The sequence below is a fragment of the Somniosus microcephalus genome, chromosome 2 (genome assembly GCF_052327205.1).
Source record: "Somniosus microcephalus isolate GS21.2 chromosome 2, FLI_Smic_1.0, whole genome shotgun sequence".
Taxonomy (NCBI): domain Eukaryota; kingdom Metazoa; phylum Chordata; class Chondrichthyes; order Squaliformes; family Somniosidae; genus Somniosus; species Somniosus microcephalus.
The window spans coordinates 315,263,452-315,285,039 of NC_140988.1; the positions used below are offsets into that span (position 1 = coordinate 315,263,452).

Here is a 21,588-nt window from a genome sequence, read left to right on the forward strand (position 1 = left end):
TTGCTGTTCAGATCAACTACTCCCCGGGTCAGGTGTACAGTCTACTCCTCTCTTAATTTGCAGTCAGTTAATTTGAATTGTTAAAAAATGTGATTTTGTTTTCACCATTTCTTCAGTACACTACCATTTTATTTATGTTGGTTAATTTGAATTATTCAATCAGTTAACTGTTGCATTGTCAGCAATAGACACTAGTAACTATGTACAGGAAACTTTCTGGTATCCGGCACTGACGGAACCGAGTTGGTGCCGGTCGATCAACACTGCCGGAGAAACCAGCGCTAATGTTAAAACATACGGAGCTTCTGAGCTCCGTATCTAGCAACAAACCCTGTTGCTTAGCAACAGCTTCAAAACAGTCGGTGCAGCTTGCAAGCGTCTCTGTAGCTAAGCAACAGCTTCAGCTAGATGCTTGCAGAGCCAGGAATGGAGAAAAAAAGCAACGAAAAGTAAAAAAAGTTACCTGAACGGCTCCTGAATTTTGCCGATGGATAGAGCATTCTGGAGATTTAATCTCCATTTAAATGAAAATTTCCCGTAGCTCCGTCTACGCTGTCCCAGTCTTAACCTCACAAGATCACCCTTTGTCTCGTGACATTTTTCCATTTCCCATACTAGCTGTCCTGTGGCCTAAATTAGGGCCAGTTCTGTGCTATGGGCCCATGCCCCCTTGCAATTGGATGATATCAAAAGTCATTCTACATGGGAGCCTTTTTTCGAGCAGTGAAGCTGTCCTCTCAGCAACCTGCGATGGATTTGAAACCAGGTCTGAGAGGTTTAAGACCTGTGGCTAACCCACTAATCTAGTCCTCATTGCTGTGTGCAGTAATTTCAAATTGTGCTGTTTACATTATAAATTATGAGAATGAGACCAATGGGCACATTTGTTTTAGATTTAGTATAATTTTTATTATAGTGGAATCCTCTTAATCTACTTAATTTTCTGAGAGGAGCAAAAAACCACAGATTAAAAAATTGAATTAAATTTTTTTTTAAATATCTCCTCAACCAGCGAGGGTATCTAGTCAATCTGTGACAGATGAAGATAGGTTCAGTTTTGATTTTTTTTTCTTTCCCCATGCGAGCCCCTCAATATGGTCAAATAGCCTGATGTGACTATCTCTTGAGGGTCACACACATGAACATTGACCACTTGGGTAAGATACTAGAATGCCAGCCGTATCTGTGACGCTACATCAGCTGAAGAGGAGGCACTAAGAAATGTTGAGGGGAGAAAAATTGGGATTTACAAATATACAAAATGAACAGCAAAAGACCAGCCCGTCCATTGAACTTGACTTATACTGTCAAGGTGTAACCTTCTGAACACACTGTCACCCATAACACCCCACGCACCAGCCATGTAATCTCCCAGGAGAGGCAAAAAAAAAGCAGAGTTAAAAAAGCATGTGCCGATTTAGGAAAAAAACTCTTATGAAATTCCTCTCTGACCCCTGAAGGCTATCAAACAAGTTCCCTTTGCTTTCACTGGTTTACCCCAGTTTCAATGCACGCCAGAAGCTTGCCCTTCAGTGTCTTTGTCTTGTAGATTGATTGTTGGCCTGGTAGCACACCTTTGATTAATTAAATCTAAATACATCACATCTACAGAGGGAAAAGAACAACGTGAGCAACAATAGAAGTAATTTGGGAGATGGGAATAAGGCGGAGTTGGGGGTGGTCGGGGGAAGGGGTGGGGTGGTTTGTGGAGAGACATGTTGTTCCTAAAGTATAAAGCTACAGGTACGATGGTGGATCGAGAAAATTTAATAATAAAAAATGTTCAGAAATGAGTTAGAACTAAAATAGAAAATTAAGTTAGGATAGCAGGAAATATTGAAAGAATGACGTGCAGGTACTGATTTTTTTTTTTTAAATCCTTACTCCACTTTGTTTAAGGGCTGCACAGGCAGCAATAAATCGTAAAGGGACAGCAACTGAAAAATAAATTGATAGGGAGAGAGGCTAAGCTTTAAACATTCACCTGCATGTAAAAGCTAGCAAGAGATCCACTGAGGCAAGCCATTATTGAAAAGGATACATAAAGGAAAGAAAAAGCACCAGGAAGCAGTAAAATCAAATAGGGGCCACCGGAGAAGATAAAGTAAATTTAATGGGAGAAACGGGGGAAACTAGACTGTATAAAGGCAATATTTGACACAGGTAAAATTAAGATGAAGGATATGAAGTGCCTTTTTGGTGGAATGTTCACGAATGAGAATATTAAGAAGGGTAATGAGATGTGTTAAATATCTCTTGATCAGTAAGTTTAAAGAAAGGTTATATTCTCATTCCTGCCATTAGTTATTTTTATCTGGCACAGGTTATATTTTACAAGTTTTTAAAAAAAAAAAAGAAACTGCAAACCTTTTTTCTTAATCTTTTGTATTTGCCATTTCTGAGTGTTAAATTTGTGATGACTATCTTTTCAGAGCAACTTTACCTAATATTGTCTAATGGATAAATTGACTATTATTTTGCTGAGAATAAAATGATAACTGAACATCTTCCTCAATTATGTCTTGAGTAGGGGGAAGAGAGCTTGAAATCTCTCTTCATTGGATATTGGGATAACTTTATCAAAAGTTGTAGGGTGGAGAATAAGAAACTACAGTAGAGGATAAACTGGCCTGAATGTAATGTCTCTGTTCATAGCTGCTGCACCTTTCAATAGGTGTTCACTTCACTTAAAATTGTTGAATGAAATTCTAACAAGTTTAAAAGTAGTTATAGCAGTTGTTTTAGCCAGTATTGCTTTGACTACTACCATATATATTATAATCGGGATCTAATGATCAGTAGTTTATTGTAACTAATCCTGCTGAAGGAAATTTAAGAAGTTGAATTAAAAAAAAAAAAAAATTTTCCCTTGAGTTAATCTGGCTAAAGCGCCAAAGACTTTAGTATTTAATTAGGTTTTATAGGAGACGCTTTAATATGGAATGTGACTTGGGAAGAAATGTTGAACCTTTAATGCCAGATGTAAGACAATATTTTATCCTATTTAGACATTCCATTTATCCAGAAATAAAGTGAACGTTTAATTTGAAAATCCTGTCAAGCTGTGTGGCATAATGTCAACTAGAGAGGCAAACAAATTAGGGAAATGAGTTTTAAAAAAAATAAAAAAATAAAAAAAAATAATAATCATAGGGGATCTCAACTACCCCAATATTAATTGGACAGAAGCGGTAGGTAAAGGGGATAAGGGAATGGAGTTCCTACAAAGTGTACAGGATGACTTTCTAACCCAGTATGTAAAAAGCCCAACAAGTGAGGATTCGCTATTAGATCTAGTAATGGGGAATGAACCAGAGCAGATAAGAGAAGTATAAGTAGGGGAACATCTAGGCAATAGTGACCATAATAGAATGCGCTTTAAGATAATAATTGAGAAGGACATAAGTATGATGAAGACTAGGTTAATAGATTGGAGAAAAGCTGATTTTGAAGGGCTGAGACTAGAACTTGGGAAAATAAAATGGACAACAATATTGGCAAACAGTGATGTAGAACAGCAATGGGAAACATTTAAAATGGTGTTCAACAGAGTCCAGGAAAAATATATTCTGCTTAAAAAATTTTTTTAAAAGCACTAATGTGACACTATGGATGAATAAAGCCATAAGGGAAACATTGAGGGTAAGGAAAGAGGCATATATTAAGTACATGGACAGCAGGGGAGAGCATGATAAGGGAGAATACAAAGAGATTTGGAGGGACGTCAAAAAAACAATTAGGAAGACAAAGAGTAACTATGAAATTAAATTATCAAGGAACATAAAACAAAATAGTAAAATATTTTATAGGCACATAAGTAAGAAAAAGGAAGGTCGGGATGGGAATAGGGCCACTAAGGATGGACAGGATAATACCACAGGCAATGATAGAGTGATGGTAGAAATATTAAATAAATACTTTGCTTCAGTATTTAGCAGGGAGATAGAACAGGTGGACATGACATTGGATCATGAGATTAGTATAATGAAATAAATGCATTTAAAATAAAAAGAGGAGATATATTAAATAAAGTAATCAAACTCAAAGAGGAAAAATACCTGGTCTGGACGGATTATATTCGCGCATTTTTTAAAGAATTTAGGGAAGAGATAGCAGAGGCATTACGACACATATTTAATAATTTGGTTAAAAAAGTGTCATGCCAGAGGACTGGCGGATAGCTAACGTAATACTTATATTTAAGAAAAGAGATAAAACATGTCCAGGGAACTATAGACCAGTCAGCTTAACATTGGTGGTAGACAAAATAATGGAATCCCTACTAAAGGAGAAAATAGGAGAACATCAAGAAGCCAAAAATAATATAATGGTCAGCATGGATTTCAAAAGGGAAAGTCTTGCTTGATCAACTGCATTGAATTTTTTGAAGCGGTAACAGAGAGTCGGCAAGGGTAATGCAGTAGATGTAATTTATCTAGATTTTTAAAAGGTCTTCGATAAGGTTCCCCATAATAGACTGATGAATAAGGTCAGAGAATGCAGAGTCAGGGGACAAGTAGCAGATTGGATAGCTAGCTGAGAGTAGGGGTAAAGGGTAGCTACTCGGATAGTAGAAGGTGGGAAGTGGTGTTCCACAAGGATCAGTGCTGGGACCACTGCCGTTCACAATTTATATTAACGATTTAGACTTTGGAATCAAAAACGCAACTTCAAAATTTGCGGATGACACCAAATTGGGGGTATAGTCAATACTGAGCAGGACTGCATCAAATTACAAGAGGACATTAATAAACTTGTGGAATGAGCATATAATTGGCAAATGAATTTCAACACAGATAAATGTGAGGTATTACATTTTGGTAGGAAGAATAGGAGGTCACCTTTCACTTGGAGGGGGTGAGTCTGGATGGGGTAGAGGAGCAAAGGGATCTTGTGGAGTACAAAAACACATCGCTAAAAGTAGCGACACAGGTTAACAAGGCCATTAAAAAAAAAAGCAAACCAAGCACTCTGGTTTATTTCTAGAGGGATAGAATTGAAAAGTAGTGAAGTTATCGAACCTTGGTTAGACCACACTTGGAGTACTGTGTGCAATTCTGGTCGCCATATTATAGACAGGATATAGAGGCACTAGAGGGGGTGCAGAGAAGATTTACAAGGATAATACCAGAGATGCAAGGGTATATCTATCAGGAAAGGATGAACAGGCTGGGTCTCTTTTCGCTTGAAAAAAGAAGGCTGAGGTCTTTAAAATTATGAATGGTTTTGATAGAGTAGATACAGAGAGAATGTTTCCACTTGTGGGGAAGAGAATACCTAGAAGCCATCAATATAAGATAGTCACCAAGAAATCAAATTGGGAATTCAGAAGAAACTTCTTTACCCAGAGGGTGGTGAGAATGTGGAACTCGCTACCACAGGGAGCATTTGAGGCAAATAGAATAGATGCAATGAAGGGGAGGCTAGATAACCATATGAGGGAGAAGGGAATAGAGGGTTATGCTGAGAGTTAGACGAGGAAAGACAGGAGGAGGCTCAAATGGAGCATAAACACCCACATGGACTGGTTGGTCTGAATGGCCTGTTTCTGTGCCGTATATCCTATGTAATCCTATACATGGGTGGACAAATGTAAGAAGCCACACAACACCAGGTTATAGTCCAACAGTTTTATTTGAAATCACAAGCTTTCGGAGCGCTGCTCCTTTGTCAGGTGAAGTGGAGAGATGCATAAAGACACAGAATACTGAGTAACCATATTCCACTGGGAAAGAATTGTGGTAGAGAAAGATGAAAACTAAAGATTTGAAAACCTTCTTAAGTATATATCAATAGGTAGATCAGAGGACAGAGGTGAATATAAGAATAAAGTTAAGGAGTTAAACTGATTTATTAAGAAGAGATTTACTAGAATGGTTCCAGGGATGAGGGATTACAGTTACATGGGTAGACTGGAGGAGCTGGGGTTGTTCTCCTTCTGTCCTGTACAATTCTATGATCAGGAGTGCTAAAATATAAAACTAGATTAAAAATGTGGAGAACATGAAACACCATGTGAAAGGCTACTTACATAGCAAGCAGGTGGTCAGGGAAATGGTGGGACCAGGACAGGATATCAAGTGGACAAGTGATGTCGATAGGATAATTGAGGAAACCACATGCTACCTTCCCAATACTACAGAGGTGGAATTTTCAGGGAAAGAAATGGAAATATTGAGGATGTTAAAAATTAAAAATAACTTCATGGACAGAGAGAACTAAAAGACTTATAGAATCATAGAAGGAGGCCATTCGAACCATCGTGCCTGAGCCGGTTCTTTGAAAGAGCTATCCAGTTAATCCCATTCCCTCGCTTTTTCCCCATAGCCCTGCAAATGTTTCCTTTTTAAGTATATATCCAATTCCTTTTTGAAAGTTACCATTGAATCTGCTTTCGCCACCCTTTCAGGCAATGCATTCCTGATCGTAATGATTCGATGCGTTAAAAAAATTCTCCTTCTCTACCCCCGCGCCCCCACCTGGCTGTTTTGCAAATTATCTTAAATCTGTCTCCTCTGGTTACTGACTTTCCTGCCAGTGAAAACCGTTTCTCCCTAGCTCCTCTATCAAAACCCCTCATAATTTTGAAAACCTCTTAAATCTCTCCTTAACCTTCTCTGCTCTAAGGAGAAAAATTCCAGCTTCTCTAATCTCTCCACATAACTGAAGTCCCTCATCCTTGGTACCATTCTGTTAAATCTCCTTGGGAGTATTTAAGCCCCCTTGAGTGTAGTGAAATATGTCATATGCTACTGGACATTTTTAGGGATTCATTGGAAACCGGAATAGTGATTGCAGAAGGGTAGAGGATACTACAATTTCATAAAGGGCATAAAGTTAACCCTGGGAGTTGCAGGCCAGCAAGTCTGGCAACTAGCGGGTGAAACATTGGAGCACATCTTTGAGGAAACAATGAAGCACCTAGAGAAATATGAACTAACAAGTGGGAGTCAGTGTGGCTCTTTGGGAAGCAGATCATGTATGACAAATCTACTGAACTTTGGCAAGATAACAGGCCTGGTGAGTAAGAGTAGCTCAGTGAACATTGTGGTCTAGAAATTTTGCCATGCACCGCCTGCTTTTCAGGCACTAAACTGCCTCCTAAGCCTCCAAAATGACAGAAGGGAAGCACGTGCATTTATGGTTGGAAGCGCACTGCTCGTCATACTTGAAAATATTGCTGCCTTTCAGCTCAGTATTTATTTGTTATGTATCTACAACTAGGAGAAAATGGTTGCATTTAAACTTGGAAATCCAATTCCAGGGAGAAAGTTGCAAGAAATGCTTTTAAAGGTCCACCACACTATAACTGTAGCATCAGTGTGCCGCTCGTTTGGTGCAAGTTATAGTGTAAAGGCAACTTGAATCTGGTGTCCGGGCCTGATCTGCTACCAGAATTAAATGGAATGTAGCTCTCTGAAGCAGAGGGTCTCGCTTTGCTTTGTTTTGGAATAGCTTTGGGCCTTCACACTCCCAAGTTTAATGTCTGCAAAGTAGTTTTGGATTCGCACCAACATCAAACTTGGAGTGTGAATGCACTGTAAATGAGCTCATGATGAGCTTGATGATGAACTGTGCATGGTACGACCAACCTTACTTCCAGTTCTTAACAATAGTTTTCAGACTTGGGAGCCCAATTTTGCAATTGATTCAAACATTGCTGTGACATTCATCATTCTGTTTCAGGTATCATTTAATTACAAGGGATCTTTCATGAATTTGAAAGACCTATTACTGATGAGGGATGAAGTTGTAAAAGCCAGACATTATTTACTATACTCCTGAGATGCATACAATATCATGCGATTAAAAATTTCAGCCTGCAACCTCCACCAGGAATGATTTAGATCTAAAAAATGTTTCTTTGTTGTTTCAGGGATCCAAGCAACAAAGTTTGGAACTGTCCTATGGACTTATTTAGCAATATTTGCCAAATTGACAATCCTCAAATTTTTTCACCTCTGCCATATATTATAAATATAACTGCAGTTAACCATGTTGGCTACAGGACTACGTTGTTAGAAATTGTGGCACCGGACATTGGTAAGTAATGTTTGTCACCACTCTTATTTTGTTGCCAGTTTGTAAAATGGTTATTTAAATGGTTAAAACTGTTGACTGTCCAAGGACTTGCTCAATAAACTAACATGATCGTAACATCATACATTAATGGTAAAATGGTAACTTTGTAGGATTTCAGTAGCTTGGTTAAACCAGTAGCAATGATACAGGGGCAAATAATATTGCAGCAAAATTTGCTACTCCTGCAACATTTGTAGTTAGGAGAGGCACAACCAAGAATAGGAGAGAAATCCAATGGGGGAGATTTTCACTGGCTGTGCTGGGCAGAAACCGTAGGTTATAAACTTAGCGCCTCGTTCCCGCTTCCAATCTGGCTGAAAACGGCCGACCACTGGGTGGCCGGAACGCCTGCCCGGTTCAGGCAGTAGGTCCTTTTAATATGTAAATTGGGGTCCTATGACATACACAGGAGTCATAGGACCCCAATTGCCTTTTTGGGTGACAACTTGGGAGCATGTGTCGTGTACGCTTTGCCTAGTTTTACCCGATGGTACAGCTGAATAGGATTATTTTTGTGGGGCTTCACCAGGCCTCCCGATATTGTGCTGGCCCAAGAGCCGGTGAGCTGCAGTACGGTGCTCCCATTTAACACCCACAGCCCGCCAGTGACCAGGTAATGAGGCTCGGCCCTCAAAATGGACCACACCTCCTGTTGACAATATTGGGCAACTGGTCAGCATGCTCCACTGGTTGGCCACCCAATAGTTAAAATCTACCCCCACTATTTCATTGGTGGGCATGAAACTTGTAAATTATGCAAATTGAAAATTGCTACTAAAGTGCCAGTATTTCAACGCACTTAACTAGATATTTACTCAGCTTCAACACTGAACGCAAACTGCTACACTAAGATTTACAGCCAGTTTTAGATCACTTCTGAATTCTTTGGGATTTAAAATAGACATTCCCAATCTCTACATGGCACAAACTGATAACTGTCCAGATTCTAACATCTAAAATTCATTATCCCACTTATTTTGTAATAGGCTCGTGCTACAGTGAAATCTGATCTATGGAAGTATATTAATTTTTTTGAGGAGGTAACAAGGAGGGTAGATGAGGGTAGTGCATTTGATGTAGTGTATATGGACTTTAGCAAGGCTTTTGATAATGACCAGTCTGCCATATGAAACCTTAAGTTAAAAGCCCATGGGATCCAGGGCAAAATGTCGAGTTGGATGCAAAACTGGCTCGGAGGCAGGAAGCAGAGGGTAATGGTTGATGGGGATTTTTGTGACTGTAAGGCTGTTTCCAGTGGGGTTCTGCAGGGCTCAGTACTAGATCCCTTGCTTTTTGTGGTATATATCAACGATCTAGACTTGATTATGATTAAGAAGTTTGCAGATGAGACTAAAATCGGCTGTGTGGTTGATACTGAAGAAGGAAGCTGTAAACTGCAGGAAGATATCAATGAACTGGTCAGGTGGGCAGAACAGTGGCCAATGGAATTCAATCCGGAGAAGTGTGAGGTAATACATTTGGGGAGGGCTAACAAGGGAATACACATTAAATGGTAGGACACTGAGTAGTGTAGAGGAACAAAAGGACCTTGGAGTGCATGTCCACAGATCCCTGAAGGTAGCAGGCCAGGTAGATAAGGTGGTTGAGAAGACATACGGAATGCTTGCCTTTATTAGCCGTGGCATAGAATGCAAGAGCAGGGGGAGTTATACTTCAACTGTATAAAACACTAGTTAGGCCTCGGCAAGAGTACTGCGTGCAGTTCTGGTCACCACATTACAGGAAAGATGTGATTGCACTAGGGAGGGTACAGAGGAGATTTACAAGGATGTTGCTGAGAATCTTAGCTATGAGGAAAGACTGGATAGGCTGGGTCTGTTTTTCTTGGAACAGAGGAGGCTGAGGGGAGACCTTATTGATGTGTATAAAATTATGAGGGGCCGAGATAAAAGTGAATAGAAAGGATCTATTTCCCTTAGCAGAAGGGTCAAAAACCTGGGGCACAGATTTAAAGTAATTGGTTGAAGGTTTCGAGGGGGTTTGAGGGGAAATTCTTCACCCAGAGGGTTGTGGGGGTCTGGAACTCACTGCCTGAAAGGGTGGTAGAGGCAGAAACCCTAACCACATTTAAAAAGTACTTGGATGTGCACTTTGGATGCTGTAACCTGCAGGGCTACGGACCAAGAGCTGGGAAGTGGGATTCACAGTATATATAAATGATCTAGACGTGGGAACTAGATGTAATATCTCCAAGTTTGCAGACAACACAAAGCTGGGTGGGCGTGTGTGCTGTGAGGAGGATGCCGAGAAACTCCAGTATGATTTGGAAAGGTTGGGTGATTGGGCAGAAGCATGGCAGATGCAGTATAATGTGGATAAATGCGAGGTTATCCACTTTGGTGGCAAAAACAGGAAGGCAGATTATTATCTGTGGCAATAGATTGGGAGAAGGGGAAGTGCAACGAGACCTGGGTGTCCTTGTGCACCAGTCGCTGAAGGTAAGCATGCAGGTGCAGCAGGCGGTTAAGAAGGCAAATGATATGTTGGCCTTCGTAGCGAGAAGGTTCGAGTACAGGAACAAGGATGTCTTGCTGCAGTTGTACAGGGCCTTGGTGAGACCACACCTTGAGTATTGTTTGCAGTTTTGGCCACCTTATCTGAGGAAGGATGTTCTTGCCATGGAGGGAGTGCAGCGAAGATTCACCAGATTGCTACCTGGGATGGCAGGAATGGCATATGAGGAGAGATTGGGTCGATTGGGCTTATACTCGCTGGAGTTTAGAAGAATGAGAGGGGATCTCATTGAAACTTATAAAATTCTAACAGGACTAGACAGTCTAGATGCAGGAAGGATGTTCCCGATGGCCGGGGAGTCCAGAACCAGGGGTCACAGTCTAAGGATAAGGGGTAAGCCATTTAGGACAGAGATGAGGAGGAATTACTTCACCCAGAGAGTGGTGAACCTGTGGAATTCTCTACCACAGAAGGCAGTGGAGTCAAATTCATTAAATATATTCAAGAAGGAGTTGGATATATTTCTTAAGGCTAAAGGGATCAAGGGATATGGGGAGAAGGCAGGGACAGGGTACTGAATTTGGATGATCAGCCATGATCTCATTGAATGGCGGAGCAGGCTCGAGGGGCCGAATGGCCTACTCCTGCTCCTATCTTCTATGTTTCTATTAGGCTGGATTGCTCTTTGTTGGCTGGCGCGGACACAATGGGCCGAAATGGCCTCCTTCCTTGCTGTAACATTCTATGATTCTATGAATAATGCTCGCTGCTTTTAATACTGTTTTTTCCAAATCATGTTCAGAAAGCACTGGAATCTCTCTTCATTCCCTCTCCTACCTCAACACCCATCCCTTGCCCCAACTGTTCAAATGATTTTTTTTAAATTTGCTCCTAGGGTGTTGGCATCGCTGGCAAGGCCAGCATTTATTGCTCATCCATAATTGCCCTTGAGAAGGTGGTGGTGAGTCGCCTTCTTGAACCGCTGCAGTCCGTGTGTGCCATAGTGCTGTTGGGAGGGAGTTCCAGGATTTTGACCCAGCGACGATGAAGGAACGGTGATATACTTTCAAGTCAGGATGGAGGTGATGGTGTTCCCATGCACCTGCTGCCCTTATCCTTCTAGGTGGAAGAGGTTGCGGGTTTGGGAGGTGCTGTTGAAGAAGATCATCGAAATTTAAGATCATATGAACAGGAGTTGGACCATTTAGTCCCTCAAGCCTATTCCACCATTCAACTAGATCATGGCTGATCTGTGACCTCACTCCATATACCCGCCGTTGCCCCATATCAATCTCAGATTTAAAATTAACAATTGACCCAGCATCAGTTGCTGTTTGCGGAAGAGAGTTCCAAACTTCTGCCACACATTGCGCGTTGAAGTGTTTCATAACTTCACTCCTGAAAGGCCTGGCTTGAATTTTTAGGCTATGTCCCCTAGTCCTAGATTCCCCAATCAGCGGAAATAGTTTCTCTCTCTCTACCCTATCTGTTCCCATTAATATCTTGAAAACTTCGATCACATCACCCGTTAATCTTCTAAATTCCAGGGAATACAACCCTAGTTTGTGTAATCTCGCCTTGTAATTTAATCCTTGGCACCCAGGCATCATTCTGGTAAATCTACGCTACACTCCCTCCAAGGCTAATATATCCTTCCTAAGGTGTGATGCCCAGAAGTGAACAAAGTACCCCAGGTGTGATCTAAACAGGGCTTTTGTACAGCTGTAGCAATTTGCCCTCGATTCCATGAGCTTCAACTTTAGCTAACAGTCTCTTATGAGGGACTTTATCGAATGCCTTCTGGAAGTCCATATAAATAACATTTCCCTGTCCACTACTTGTCATCTTTTCAAAAAATTCAATCCGGTTCATCAGGCATGACTACCCTTTATAAATCCATGCTGGCTTTCTCTGATCAGCTGAAAACTTAAGGTGTTCAGTCACTCTATCCTTAATTTTAGACTCACGTATTTTTAAAAAATTCATTTATGGGATTTGGGCATCGCTGGCAAGGCCAGCATTCATTGCCCATCCCTAATTGCCCTTGAGAAGGTGGTGGCGAGCCACCTTCTTGAACCGCTGTAGTCCGTGTGGTGAAGGTACTCCCACAGTGCTGTTAGGTAAGGAGATCCAGGATTTTGACCCAGCGACGAATGATTGGCGATATATTTCTAAGTCAGGATGGTGTGTGACTTGGAGGGGAACGTGGAGGTGGCGGTGTTCCCATGCGCCTGCTGCCCTTATCCTTCTAGGTGGAAGAGGTCATGGGTTTGGAGGTGCTGCCAAAGAAGCCTTGGCGAGTTGCTGCAGTGCATCTTGTAGATGGTACACACTGCAGCCATGGTACACCGGTGGTGGAGGGAGTGAATGTTAAGGTGGTAGATGGGGTACCAATCAAGTGGGCTGCTTTGTCCTGGATGGTGTCGAGCTTCTTGAGTGTTGTTGGAGCTGCACTCATCCAGGCAAGTGGAGAGTATTCCGTCACACTCCTTACTTGTGCCTTGGTGGAAAGGCTTTGGGGAGTCAGGAGGTGAGACACTCGCTGCAGAATACCTAGCCACTGACCTCCTCTTGCCACAGTATTTATGTGGCTGGTCCAGTTAAGTTTCTGGTCAATGGTGACCCCCCCCCCCCAGGATGTTGATGATTGGGGATTCGGTGATGGTAATGCCATTGAATGTCAAGGGGCACTGTTTAGACTCTCGCTTGTTGGAGATAGTCATTGCCTGGCACCTATGTGGCGTGAATGTTACCAACCACTTATCAGCCCAAGCCTGAACGTTGTATAGGTCTTGTTGCATGCAGGCATGGACTGCTTCATTATCTGTGGAGTTGTGAATGGTGCTGAACTCGCTGCAGTCATCAGCGACCATCCCCATTTCTGACCTTTTATGTTGGAGGGAAGGCCATTGATGAAGCAGCTGAAGATGGTTGGGCCTAGGACACTGCCCTGAGGAACTCCTGCAGCAATGTCCTGGGGCTGTGATGATTGACCTTCAACCACCGCAACCATCTTCCTTTGTGCTAGGTATGACTTCAGCCAGTGGAGTGTTTCCCCCCTGATTCCCATAGACTTTAGTTTTACTAGGGCTCCTTGACGCCACACTCTGTCAAATGCTGCCTTGATGTCAAGGGCAGTCACTCGCACCTCACCTCTGGAATTCAGCTCCTTTGTCCATGTTTGAACCAAGGCTGTAATGAGGTCGGGAGCCGAGTGGTCTTGGCGGAACCCAAACTGGGCATCAGTGAGCAGGTACGATAGCAAAATATTGCAGATGCTGGAAATCCGAAATAACAACAGAAAATGCTGGAAAAACTCAGCAGGTCAGGCAACATCCGTGGAGAGAAATTTGAGTTGATGTTTCGGGTCGAAACCCTTTTTCAAAATCAGTGAGCAGTTTATTGGTGAGTAAGTGCCGTTTGATAGTACTGTCGATGACACCTTCCATCACTTTGCTGACGATTGAGAGTAAGTAGACTGATGGGGCGGTAATTGGCTGGGTTGGATTTGTCCTGCTTTTTGTGGACAGGACATACCTGGGCAGTTTTCTACATTGTCGGATAGATGCCAGTGTTGTAGCTGTACTGGAACAGCTTGGCTGGAGGCGCAGCTAGTTCTGGAGCACAAGTCTTCAGCACGATAGCCGGGCTGTTGTTGGGGCCCATAGTCTTTGCTGTATCCAGTGCGCTCAGCCATTTCTTGATCTCACATGGAGTGAATCGAATTGGCTGAAGAATGGCTTCTGTGATGGTGGAGGCCTCAGGAGTAGGCCGATATGGATCATCCGCTTGGCACTTCTGGCTGAAGATGGTTACAAATGCTTCAGCCTTGTCTTTTGCACTCACGTGCTGGGCTCCACCATCATTGAGGATGGAGATATTCATGGAGCCTCCTCCTCCCGTTAGTTGTTTAATTGTCCACCACCATTCACAACTGGATGTGGCAGGATTGCAGAGCTTTGATGTGACCCGTTGATTTTGGGATCGCTTAGCCCTGTCTAGAGCATGCTGCTTCCACTTTTTAGCATGCATGTAGTTCTGTGTTGCAGCTTCCCCAGGTTGGCACCTCATTTTTAGGTAACCCTGGTGCTGCTCCTGGCATGCTCTTCTACACTCCTTATTGAACCAGGGTTGGTCCCCTGGCTTGAAGGTAATGGTAGAGTGAGGGATATGCCGGGCCATGAGGTTGCAGATTGTGGTGGAATACAATTCTGCTGCTGCTGATGGCCCACAGTGCCTCATGGATGCTCAGTTTTGAGCTGCTAGATCTGTTCTTAATCTATCCCATTTAGCACAGTGGTAGTGCCACACAACACGATGGAGGGTGTCCTCAATGTGAAGACAGGGCTTTGTCTCCAGACTGTGCATCTGCGACAGGTAGGTTGGTGAGGACGAGGTCAAGTAGGTTTTTCCCTCGTGTTGGTTCTCTCACCACCTGTTGCAGGCCCAGTCTGGCAGCTATATCCTTCAGGACTCGGCCAGCTTGGTCAGTAGTGGTGCTACTGAGCCACTCTTGATTGAAGTCCCCTATCCAGAGTACATTCTGTGCCCTTGCGACTCTCAGTGCTTCTTCCAAGTGGTGTTCAACATGGAGGAGTACTGATTCACCAGCTGAGGGAAGACTGGTAATCAGCAGGAAGTTTCCTTGCTCATACTTGACCTGAAGACTGAGATTTCATGGGGTCCGGAGTCAATGCTAAGGACTCCCAAGGCCACTCCTTCCCGACTGTATACCACTGCAGCCACCCCTGGTGTGTCTTCCCTGCCGGTGGGTGATGGAGGAGTTTGGGACATTGGCTGAAAGGTATGATTCTGTCAGTATGACTATGTCAGACTGTTGCTTGACTAGTCTATGGGACAGCTCTCCCAATTTTGGCACAAGTCCCCAGATATTGGTGAGGGGGACTTTGCAGGGTCGACTGGGCTGGGTGTGCCGTGTCCGTAGCTGGTGCCAAGGTCGATGTCGGATGGTCCGTCCGGTTTTATTATTATTGTGTTTCGTAGCGGTTTGTTACAACTGAGTGGCTTGCTAAGCCATTTCAAAGGGCAGTTAAGCATCAACCACATTGCTACGTCTGGAGTGACATATAGGCCAGACCAGGTAAGGACGGCAGATTTCCTTCCCTAAAGGACATTAATGAACCAGATGGGTTTTTACGACAATCCGATAGTTTCATGGTTACCATTACTGATGCTAGTAATTATTCCAGATTTATTTAATTAAATTTAAATTCCCCAGCTGCCATGGTGAAATTTGAACTCTCGACTCTGGATCATTAGTTCAAACCTCCTGGATTACTAGCCCAGAGACATTACCACTACGGTACCGTTCCCTCTCGTATTCCCAACACACATGTTAGGCTAACTGGTCTATAATTCCCTGATTTCCCTCTCTCACCTTTCTTAAATAGCGGAGTGATACGCACAATTTTCTAATCTAAAGGAACGGTTCCTGAATCGAGAGCACTTTGGAAGATCATAGGGCATCTGTAATGTTCTCACCTACTTCCTTTAAAACCTTGGAATGCAAACCAGGGATTTGGTCCTGTGGATTTGTCACTCTTTAGTGCCATTATTTTCTCCATTACTGTTGATTTGCTTACATTAATTATTGTGAGTCCCTGATTCAAAATTAATTTCCTTGGGGTGTCCGGCAAATACTGACGCAAAGTAATTATTTAACATGTCTGACATTTCCTTATTTTCATTTATAAAATCACCATTATCAGTTTTTAAGCGGCACACATTGCTCTTAACCACCCTCTTTTTCCTAATATAATTGAAAGTTTTTTGTGCTGATTTTGAAATCCCTTGCAAGTTTCTTTTGATATTCCTTTTTGTAACTCTATTTGTTTTGTCACCCTTTGCTGTTCTTTGTATCTCTCCCATTCGCTTGGATCTGTGCTAATTTTTGCATCTTGTCTGCTTTTTATTTTAGTTTTATGTTGTCCCTTACCTAGTTAGTCATCCATGGCTGGGTTTCTTTTAGCAGTTAATGCTCTTGCCCCTTAGGGGTATAAACGGGTTCTGTATCATACTAAATTCTTTTTTGAATGCCTCCTACTGATTTACCCATTAACAGATTTTCCCAGTTCACAGTGGACAGTCTCTTGTCTCATCCCGTTGAAGTCAGCTTTGCCTAAATCTAGAATCTTAGCTGTTTTGCATTTCTCCCAATCAAACCCAACATTGAACTCAATCTTCTTATGGTCACTATTAGATACATTGAGAGGTTGGAGGTCAGGTGGGGGAAGAAACCACTGCGGGGTTCTAGGTGGGGGGATCATCATGGAAGGAGCCGGGAGAGATCGGGATAGAGGGGGCAGAAGATCATGGAAGGGGCCGGAGATCGAAGGAGATGGGAAGATCGTGGAGGACATGGGGTGGGCGGGAGAAGATCGCGGGCCGGGGAGGACATTGGGAAGGCATCGGATCGCAGTGGGAGGGGGTGCGTGGCGGTATGATCACTGGGGAGGTTAACGGGTTTGCTTAGGGTTTGGGGGAAGCACTCTTGCTCCTCCCAGCCCCCACGTAATGCTGAAAAAGCACTTAACCTGTTCCACACAGCAGTCCTCGCCTCCCTTTAGCTGCCGGACTTCCCGAAGCCCTGGAAATCCATCCAGCCAGTGTTACAGCTGGAATAGAGAAAGAAATCTGAGGTGCGCAGCCTCATTAAAATATTGGATGAGCAACCCGCCTCCTGGGAGCGGGTTGGTGGGCCGCCCGCCGTCCCGCCTCCATTTAAACCAGAAGTGGGCGGGTTCGAGGCAAGTTTGGTTCGGGTTTGAGATTTTTTGCGTTTTTACTTCCTACCCGACCCCAACCCACCCGTTTTTAGGCATTAAAATTCTCCCTTGCATGTCTGTTATTAGCAAATGCTTTTAGTTCCAGTTGTAGCATTTCTGACTTCAGACAGAAATATATTCTCTTTTTTGTTTCAGTTCAGCCTGATCCACCTGCAAATGTAAAAGCTGAGCCTGTTTTTGGATCTCCCAGAAGAATAAAAGTGCAGTGGGATTATCCACGATCATGGAATCCACGTTTTGAATTAAAATTTGTCTTGGAATACAAACTCCTGCAAAATCCTTTCTGGTCTAGGGTGAGTACACCAGTGGTTTGAGGCTATTACTTGTGGTTTGTATTGACTTATCTGATGCTGAATTTGGAGATCTGTTGACGGTTTTCTTGCTGCAACACTAATTTCTAAAGCTCTAGTATTTCTTGTGGCTTTTTTTTTAAAGAATTGTCCCTGTACTGGTGTGAACTCTACCATTGTGCTTTTGGCATGGACACAGCTGTCGTCATTGCAGTTCAGTTTAGTGGTTGGTATCTGAATTCTTAGAACTATTATCTATGCTGAAGCAAAATGCACGAGTGCTTGTTCTGAATTTCTGATGCCTATGCCAGTATAAAAGTGCAGAAAAGTACACATTTTGCTTGTGGGCACCTATTTTTAATTGCAATAGATATTTTTATATGGTTTGAAACTTTTGAATATATATTTTACAAAAAGGTATATTGTATTTATAAAGAGAGTGGAAAAGTGTTCAACAGATGCCATGCTTATATTTACATAACTTTTTATTGCTAAAGTAAGACTTAGAAAGGGTGGTTAATGTTCTAATCCATGGTGTACTATGTGAAACCAGATGTGGCAATCAAATTGCAAGTTTGCCCGTACCTATGTATGAACTTTTGCCCTCTTATAAAGTGTGTAACCTACCTTTCCAAAAGGGGGAAGAAATAAAATTACATTCTCTAACTCATTCATGAGGATCCTTTTTGCTGGTGCTGTGAAATTGGCAATGTTGTAACTTTGTAGAAAGTATGAATGCTATAGTAAGTGAATTAGGTTTGTAGTAATAGCAAAATAAATTAAGCTGCAGTGGTGCTGATGAGCATTATTTGTATCAAACCTTCCTGTGGTCAGATTGAGGCACTCCCCCTTCCCCAAACTTTTGATTCCTGCCCGTTAAAGCCTAATAATCTCTCCCAAGATGGAAGACCTCAATTATTGCAGCTAATCAGGATCTAACTAGGTTACAGTTGTTAGAAGGAATTAAAAGTAATATAAAGGTACAATTTTATGAATTTGCACATTTGGCATGGTAATGAATGGAAAATCCTCGAAGGATCCCGCCTCAATTCCCACTTTGTGGCCAGAATTTTGCTAGCGCTCTAGGAAACCTGCTGTCAACCCGCCTCCACGCGAGTCTCCCAGGTGTCTGGTCTGTCGGTGGAGAACTGATCCGACACCAAGCAGCGGGGGATACAATTGAGCTAATTAAATGGCTCTTTAAGAGCCAATTTAATACTATTTTGAGGCTTCATTTCCATTTTACATTCTTCCCCACAGGTTACCCGCTGCTCGGGAACACGCCAGCTCAACCTGGCATGATTTGAGTCTGCTCTGGTGTTTCTGATAAGCTGACAGCTGCAGAAGTGGTGTAAAGGATGCCATCTTGCAGATGGTCAGTTTCAGAGCGCTGAAACTGTTGATTACAAGGGGCGGTGGTTAGACTCTCGCTTGTTGGAGCTAGTCATTGCTTGGCACTTCTGTGGCGCAAATGTTACCTGCCACTTATCAACCCAAGCCTGAATGTCGTCCGGGTCTCTGCATGCGGGCATGGACTGCTTCATTATCTGAGGAGTTGTAATACATAGAGATTTCTTTAGCTTGCAAGTGCTTAGAGCCAACTGTATGTGCAGTGCAACCTCATTGGAACAACCTCTCTCTCTATTGACAGATCACTTCTGTCATCTCACCTGTAACCGACATCTATTGCAGCTACATCAGTGCCCTTGAAAAAAATCATACATATCCTTCCACGATCAGCCCCAACACCAACATCACCAGGCACATCTATACCCACAGCAATGTGGTTTACTCTTAAATGCCCTCTGAAATGGTCTAGCAAGCCACTCAGTTGTCAAGAAGGCGGCTCACCACCAGCTTGAGGGTAATTAGGGATGGGCAATAAATGCTGGCTTTGTCAGCGATGTCCACATCCTGTGAATGAATTTTAAAAAGGTGCCAATAGCCACATGGGAATATGATGATGTGGCGATAACGGAAACCTGGCTCAAAAAAGGGCAGGATTGGGTACTAAATATTCCTGGATATGAGGTGTTTAGGAAAGATAGGGAAGGAAAGAAAGGAGGTGGGCTGGCAGTATTGGTTAAGGAGAATATTACAGTTCTGAAGAGAGGGGATGTCCTGGAGGAGTCAAGGACAGAATCTATTTGGTTAGAGTTAAGAAACAGTAGAGGTGCCATTACACTACTAGATGCATTCTATAGGCCACCAACTAGTGGGAAGGATACGAATAGAGGAGCAAATTTGCAGCAAAATTAGAGAGCTGCAAGAAATATAGAGTAGTGATAATAGGGGGCTTCAAGTATCCTAATATAGATTATGATAGTAATAGTGTAAAGGGAAGAGAGGGGGAAGAATTTCTGGTGTCCAGGAGAACTTTCTTGATCAGTATGTTTCCGGCCCAACGAGGAAGGAGGCATTGCTGAATGTGGTTCTGGGGAATGGAGCAAGTGTCAGTAGGGAACAGTGATCATAGTATCATAAGGTTTAGATTAGCTATGGAAAAGGACAGGGAGCAATCTAGAGTAAAAATACTTAATTGGAGGAAGGCCAATTTCACTGGGTTGAGAACGGATCTGGCCCGGGTAAATTGGAATCAAAGATTGGCAGGCAAAACTGTAATCGAACAATGGGCTGCCTTTAAAGAGGAGATGGTTCGGGTACAGTCGAGGTACATTCCCACGAGGGGGAATGGTAGGGCAACCAATGCCAGAGCTCCCTGGATGACGAAAGAGATAGAGAGTAAGATGAACCAGAAAAAGGGGGCGTATGACAGATGTCGGGTTGAGAATACAAGTGAGAACCAGGCTGAATATAGAAAGTTCAGAGGGGAAGTGATAAAGGAAATAAGAGGGGCCAAGAGCCAAAAGTCTTCTATAGACATATAAATAATAAACAGTAGTAAGAGGAGGGGTGGGGCTGATTAGGAACCAAAATGGAGACCTATGCATGGAGGCAGAGTGCATGGCTGAGGTACTAAATGAGTACTTTGCATCAGTCTTTACCAAGGAAGAAGATGCTGCCAAAGTCATTGTGAAAGAGGAGGTAGATGAGATACTGGATGGAATAAAAATTGATAGAGCAGATACTAGAAAGGCTGGCTGTATTTAAAGTAGTTAAGCCACCAGGAGCAGATGGGATGCATCCTAGGATGCTGAGGGAAGTAAAAGTGGAAATTGCGGAGGTACTGGCCATAATCTTCCAATCTTCCTTAGATACTGGGGTGGTGCCAGAGGACTGGAGAATTGCAAATGTTGCACACTTGTTCAAAAAATGGTGTAAGGATAAACCCAGCCAGTCAGTTTAACCTTGGTAGTGGAGAAGCTTTTAGAAACTATAATACGGGACAAAATGAACAATCACTTGGACAAGTGTGGATTAATTAAGGAAAGCCAGCACGTATTTGTTAAAGGCAAATCGTGTTTAACGAACTTGATTGAGTTTTTTGATGAGGCAACAGAGGGTTGATGAGTGCAATGCGATTGATGTGGTGTACAAAAGGCGTTTGATAAAGTGCCACATAATAGGCTTGCGAGAGAAGTTGAAGCCCATGCAATAAAAGGGACAGTGGCAGGATGGATACGAAATTGGCTAAGTGACAGGAAACAGTAGTGGTGAATTATTTTTTTGGACTGGAGGAAGGTATACAGTGGTGGTCCCCAGGGATCGGTACTAGGACACTGCTTTTCTTAATATATATTAATACTTGGACTTGGGTGTACAGGGCACAATTTCAAAATTTGCAGATGAGACAAAACTTGGGACTATAGTGAACAGTGAGGAGGATAGTGATAAACTTCAAGAGCACGTAGACAGGCTGGTGGAATGGACGGACATGTGGCAGATGAAATTTAATGCACAAAAGTGTGAAGTGATACATTTTGGTAGGAAGAACGAGGAGGCAATATAAACTAAAGGGTACAATTCTAAAGTGG

General features: G+C 42.7%; 1 protein-coding gene across 2 annotated transcripts in view; it reads left to right on the forward strand.

Moving 5' to 3' along the window:
* Positions 1 to 21,588, forward strand: part of LOC147123527 (interleukin-11 receptor subunit alpha-like) — a 144,431-nt gene that overhangs the window by 83,821 nt on the left and 39,022 nt on the right. For both annotated transcript variants that reach the window (XM_085974129.1, XM_085974121.1), the window contains 2 exons: positions 7,877 to 8,043; positions 17,499 to 17,656. In XM_085974129.1, coding sequence (XP_085830255.1) covers positions 7,877 to 8,043; positions 17,499 to 17,656 — 325 coding nt within the window. The remainder of the gene's footprint in view (positions 1 to 7,876; positions 8,044 to 17,498; positions 17,657 to 21,588) is intronic.